Below are 5,834 nucleotides of genomic sequence, written 5' to 3'. Positions count from 1 at the left end.
ACCTCGGGTGGGATCCCATCGTACCATCTCTGCCCATGATCCAAGGAGACCATTTCAGAGAGGTTGAACAACATGCCGGGCTCAGGGCACGGGGCAGGCTTTAGCTTAGCCACAGCCAGCCGGCTGGTGAGCAGGGGCGGGGCGGCCGTGGGCCTGGAGAGTGGGGGCAACTTCTTCCTACCCCCTCCCAGAAGGAGAAAGCCCACATTTTTAGGTACCACAGCAGCCCTTTTGGGCAACAGGCTTCCCCCCCTTTTTTTTTTGGAGACAGAGTCTTGCCCTGTCGCCCAGGCTGGAGTGCAGTGGTGTGATCTCGGCTGACTGCAACCTCCGCCTCCCAGGTTCAAGCAATTCTCCTGCCTCAGTCTCCCGAGTAGATGGGATTACGCCCACCACCATGCCCGGCTAATTTTTGTATTTTTAGTAGAGACGACAGGGTTCCACCATGTTGGCCAGACTGGTCTGGAACTCCTGACCTCAGATGATCCACCCACCTTGGCCTCCCAAAGTGCTGGGATTACAGGTGTGAGCCACTGTACCCGACCCTCTTTTTTTAAAAAAAACCTTTTAAGTTCAGGGGTCCACGTGCAGGTTTGTTATATAGGTAAGCCCGTGACATTGGGGTTTGTTGTACAGATTATTTCAGCACGCAGGTACTAAGTCTAGTACCCATTAGTTATTTTTCCTGATCCTCTTCCTCCTCCCAGCCTCCACCCTCTCTGATAGACTCCAGGGTCGGCTGGTCTCTTCTATGCAGATTCTTAGAAATATCAACTGAGACCGGGCGCGGTGGCTCATTCCTGTAATCCCAGCACTTTGGGAGGCCGAGGCGGGCGGATCACCTGAGGTCAGGAGTTTGAGACCAGCCTGGCCAACATGGCAAAACCCCGTCTCTACTAAAAATACCAAAATTAGCCGGGCATGGTGGCACCTGTAATCCCAGCTACTTGCGAGGCTGAGGCAGGAGAATTGCTTGAACTTGGGAGGCGGAGGTTGCAGTGAGCCAAGATCGCACCACTGCACTCCAGCCTGGGTGACAGAGCGAGACTCCATCTCAAAAAAAAAAAAAAAAAAAAGATAAATACCCCTGATGGAATGCAAGGGGAAAGTTCCACCCTTAGCCCATCAATCCTGGCAGGTGCTCCATCCTCCCACCTGGGGACCCAGGTGGCAACCGGCAGAGCGAGCTCAGAAACTCCACGTCAAGGTGGCAAAGCAGCATCTGCCTGGGTCCCCTAAGGGAGTAGGGCTGCATAGACCGGGTGCACCCGCCCTGGGCTGTTACAGAAGGAGAAATAAACTTCACCACAAGCCACAGCTGCTATTGTTGGCTACCGTGCTGCAGCTGCTGAGCTGGTATGTGTCTTTGTGTGACTGGCTGATTTCACTTAGTGTGATGTCTTCAAGGTTCATCCACATGATAGCATAGGTCAGAATTTCCTTCCTTTTTAAGGCTGAATAATATTCCACCGTATGGATAGACCATTGTTTATCCATTCAGGCGTCCATGGACACTAAGGTTGCTTCTATCTTCTGGCTATTGCAAATGAATAATGCTGCTGTGAACGCGGGTGAACATATATCTCTTTGAGTTCTGCAGCTGCTGAGCCTACCTGAACTAGCGCCAGTTACAAGAAACAGAAACTCACCTCAAACCAGCCGAAGTCAAATGGAGCCTGAAATGCAAACTAAAACCACAAGAAGACGCCACTCAATACCTATTAGGACGGCTACTATTTAAAAAAAAAAAAAACAACAGAAAATAACAAGTGTTGGTGAAGATGTGGAGAAATTGGAATCCTGTGCACTCAATTTTTTTTTTTTTTTTTTTTTGAGGTGGAGTCTCACTGTCATCCAGGCTGGAGTGCAGGGGCACTATCTCGGCCCACCACAACCTCCACCTCCTGGACTCAAGCGATTCTCGTGCCTCAGCCTCCCGAGTAGCTGGGATTACAGGCATGCGCCACCATGGCCCGACTAATTTTTATATTTTTAGTAGAGACGGGGTTTCACCATGTTGGCCAGGCTTGTCTCAAACTCCTGGTCTCAAGTGATCCACCTGCCTCGGCCTCCCAAAATGCTGGGGTTACAGGCGCAAGCCACCACACCTGCCCCTAAATTACTCTTGAACTTGGCATCTCATCTTCACGATTAAACATTCAGGTGGAAGCATTTAATGTAATCATTTTGGTCACATTCCCAGGAGTCAGTTTTCAGAGCCTGGGAAAGGGAGCAGGGACCCCCAGGAGCCTACCTCCAACGTAGAAAGGGTATTTGGACACCAGGCAACCAAAAGGGCAAATGGCTACCACTGGCAGGAATGCAGGAGGGGCTGAAGACAGGTGTGAGCTCTCGGCAGGAGTTGGGGGGCCTGATCCTACCTCCTGCTGTTCCCCCATGTCCCCTCTGTTTTGAACTCAGAGCTTCGGACAAGAGCCCCCTCCTGCTGTCTGAAGGGCACCAGTGTGGCTGCCCGCTGCTCCCAGGTTCCACGTGCCTAGCTTCAGCCACCTGGAGGGAGACTGGTTCCTCTTCCTCATTCCAGTTCTCATTTCTGGAGCCAAGTGAATGCCATTCAGAGAAATGTCCCTCGGCTTCCACTGTCTCCAGGCAAAGGGTAGGAAGGAGTGGTTCCCAGAGGCCGAGATGAGGACTCAGATGAAGCCACAGGTGTCTGCAGCTGTGTGGAGCTCTGGCAGATGCAGGCGGAGACTTGCCTCTGACATAGGGAGTTGTTGACGTCCCAGCTAAGTCAGTTGAGAACAGAAAGCCAGTGACGCAAGCAACCCCAACCCACGGGACGGCTCGGGGGCTGGGGTGAGGCATGCAGAGTACACCTGACTGATCCCAGTGCAACTCACAGGGCGGCTGGAGGGTTATCCCAGCCCAACTCTAGGACAGCTGGAGGGCTGGGGAAAGGCATGCAGAGTATGCCAACCAATCCCAGCCCTGGACAGAGAGGCATGGAGAGGGCTATTGTGATACCCAACCTTGTTTTAACCTGAATTGACTCTCCCTTAGCTGAGAGAGCCAGACAGACTCCATCTTGGCTCCTTCACTTACAGCCCCTTACCCACCCCCTTCCTCAAGGACTTAACTTGTGCAAGCAGACTGCCAGCACATCCAAGGATGCAATTAACTGATAAGATACTGTGGCAAGTTATATCCGCAGTTCCTAGGAATTCGCCCGGTTGATAGCACCCAGAGTCCCTGTGTTTGTATCCGGTTGATAACACTCAAAGCCTCGCGTCTATCACCTTGTAATACATTTAAAGCCCCTGCACCTGGAACTGTTTGCTTTCCTGTAACCATTTATCCTTTTAACTTTTTTGTCTGATTTGCTTCTGTAAAATTGTTTTAACTAGACTCCCCCCACTGCCCCTTTCTAAAACAAAGTATAAAAGAAAATCTAGCCCCTTCTTTGGGGCGGAGAGAATTTTGAGCACTAGCCTGAATTCGTCTCAGAGAGTGGCGTTTCTCTACAACTCGCTTGATCACAACTCTGTGAGGGAGGCAGATAGAGGAAGGAACACCCATGCCTCCAACTGCACTGTCCCCCACCCCCATGTTCTGCAGGTGCCTCCCACTGTGGGCTCCACAGAGGCAGAGGATGAGGGAGCCACTGATACCTCCCTGTAAGGCAGCCTCCCTGAGCGAGCCGGAGCAGGTCAGGGGTGAGTGTGGAATGATGACAGCCCAGGGCATCCTAGGCCCCCGGGGCAAGAGCAAGCTCCCTGTGCTTCCTGACCTCCGCCTCATTTGCAGATACACGTGCTCATGTCGGGAGATACCTGGAGTCACCTCAACTCCTGTCCCCCATTCCGCAGGTCCACAAGTCACCAGGTTCCATTCCCCTTCCCCTCCACATATCTCAGAGCTGTCACAGACTCTCCATGCCCCATTTCAGGGGTCTTGGCCCAGGCCTTGTCATGCCTTATCTGGACCAAGAGCAATGGTCCCCAACCAGCTCCACCCAGGTACCCCCTGCCCCGCCCATGTCCCCCACAGTTGCACCATGCCTGCTGGCACCTGCCCTCTCTTCACTGGTGCTCCAGCAGCTGCAGAGGCAGGGCTGAACCCTGGGCCCGCTCTCAGGGACCCCACCTCCTGCTCATCCTCCACATGGCCCAAGCCCTTCATGACTGTTTGCCTCTTGCCCACATCTTCCATGTTGACGTCGCCTGGGACTGGAGAATGCATCAGAGCACGGATCCTTGAGCCAGCTTAAAAACGGTCTGTGAGGCCGGGCACGGTGGCTCACGCCTGTAATCCCAGCACTTTGGGAGGCCGAGGTGAGTGGATCACCTGAGGTCAGGAGCTTAAGACCAGCCTGGCCAACATGGTGAAATCCCATCTCTACTAAAAATACAAAAATTAGCCAGGTGTGGTGGCAGATGCCTGTAATCCCAGCTACTCGGGAGGCTAAGGCAGGAGAATCGCTTGAACCTGGGAGGCAGAGGTTGCAGTGAGCCAAGATTGTGCCATTGCACTCCAGCCTGGGCAACTGAGAGAGATTCTATCTCAAAAAAACAAACAAACAAACCCGATGTGTGAGTCTAACTTTGCTACTCAGCTTCCTCACATTCATTTCCTTCATTCACTCATTCATTCAATCAACAAAGCTTTATCTGTGCCAGGTTCTGCCCTGAGGCTCTGCAGACCCAGCTGGGGAACAAGCCCACCCCCTGTCTTCACAGGGTCTACAGGAGTTAGTGCATGCAGTGTGCTTAGGACAGGGCCTGCTGGAGGAATGTTTACTACTATTATTAATGACTGGTACCCGGGGCTAGTGATCCAGCATTTCCTGCCTAGCGCCCCAGCCCTGTCCATTCCATGAGAACCGGCCCTCCTCAGCCTCACCAGGGACATCGACATGTCTGACCCCCTGCAGCCTGCAGGCAAGAACGCTTTCGTCTTTTCCTGTCACTCCCTAGTTCCCGAAAAGGGGCTGGGGCTCAGGCGGTGGGGTGGGCTGGACTGAAGGAGCCCAGGACCAGAGTCTATCCTGCAAGGGAACTGCTCCCAAGACTGAGCCACACCCACCCCCACTCCTGCAGAGGTCCCCATCTTGCCTCTTAGAAGACAGAGGGAGCAGAGTTGAGTCTAAGGGGTGCTGCCCCCCGCTCCCCATACCAGAAATCAGGACAGAACCACAGCAGGGTGCCAACTTGGGGCTCAGCTCCCCGACTTCCTCCTGAGCAGGAGAGAGCAGGTCCTAGGCAAAGGCCCAGCCCCTGGTCCCGCTGAGCAGCCATGGGTGTGAATTGAATGTCTGGTGCGTCCCCAGCCGGCAAGCGGGCCCCACGCAGGCTTCCATCCTCCCTTCATCATCTGCAGCAAAGCGTTTCCAGTCAATAAGCTGGCTAATTAATTCTCTTCAAAGACCTCTCAATTATTCATCCTGGGCTACAGAGAGAACAATTACAGCATCTCCTTGCTCACTCTGGCTGCAGAAGTGAGGCTGGGCCTGGGCCACGGAGCCCCCTGAGCCCCTGCAGCCTGGGGTGTCCCCAGGGGCCCCTCCCTCTGGCAGAGGCAGCAGGACAGAACCTTCTAGGGGGATCCTCTTCCCCAAGCTTGGAAGCAGCCCAGATCATTATCCCCACTTCTCAGGGGGAGGACACGGAGACCCTGAGCAGGCAGCGACTTCTGGAGTTCAACAGCCCCCTAGGGCAGACCTGTGGATGCAAAGCCGGGCTCCAGGTACGCAGTGCCCTTGGGGGCCGCCAGGTGCTGGCAGCAGGGCCACGGGGACCTGGGGCTGAGCCCTCTCTGCCTCCAGGAAAAAGGTTTGTGCTGGGAGGGGAGAGGAGGAAGAGGGGATCGGCTAACAG

General features: G+C 54.2%; 1 protein-coding gene across 1 annotated transcript; it reads left to right on the top strand.

Annotated features, from left to right (window-relative positions):
• Nucleotides 1–3,589: 3,589 nt before the first annotated feature.
• On the top strand, nt 3,590–4,287 carry LOC101057283 (uncharacterized). The gene has a single exon (XM_054670196.2). The coding sequence runs from the start codon at nt 3,611–3,613 to the stop codon at nt 4,226–4,228; it is 618 nt and encodes a 205-aa protein (XP_054526171.1). The 5' UTR covers nt 3,590–3,610; the 3' UTR covers nt 4,229–4,287.
• Nucleotides 4,288–5,834: the final 1,547 nt, after the last annotated feature.

The sequence above is a fragment of the Pan troglodytes genome, chromosome 19 (genome assembly GCF_028858775.2).
Source record: "Pan troglodytes isolate AG18354 chromosome 19, NHGRI_mPanTro3-v2.0_pri, whole genome shotgun sequence".
Lineage (NCBI taxonomy): Eukaryota > Metazoa > Chordata > Mammalia > Primates > Hominidae > Pan > Pan troglodytes.
This window is presented reverse-complemented; position numbering and strand designations above follow the sequence as displayed.

Excerpts from the sequence above, each read along its gene's own strand:
- LOC101057283 (XM_054670196.2), top strand. The coding sequence starts at position 3,611 with ATGAGGGAGCCACTGATACCTCCCTGTAAGGCAGCCTCCCTGAGCGAG.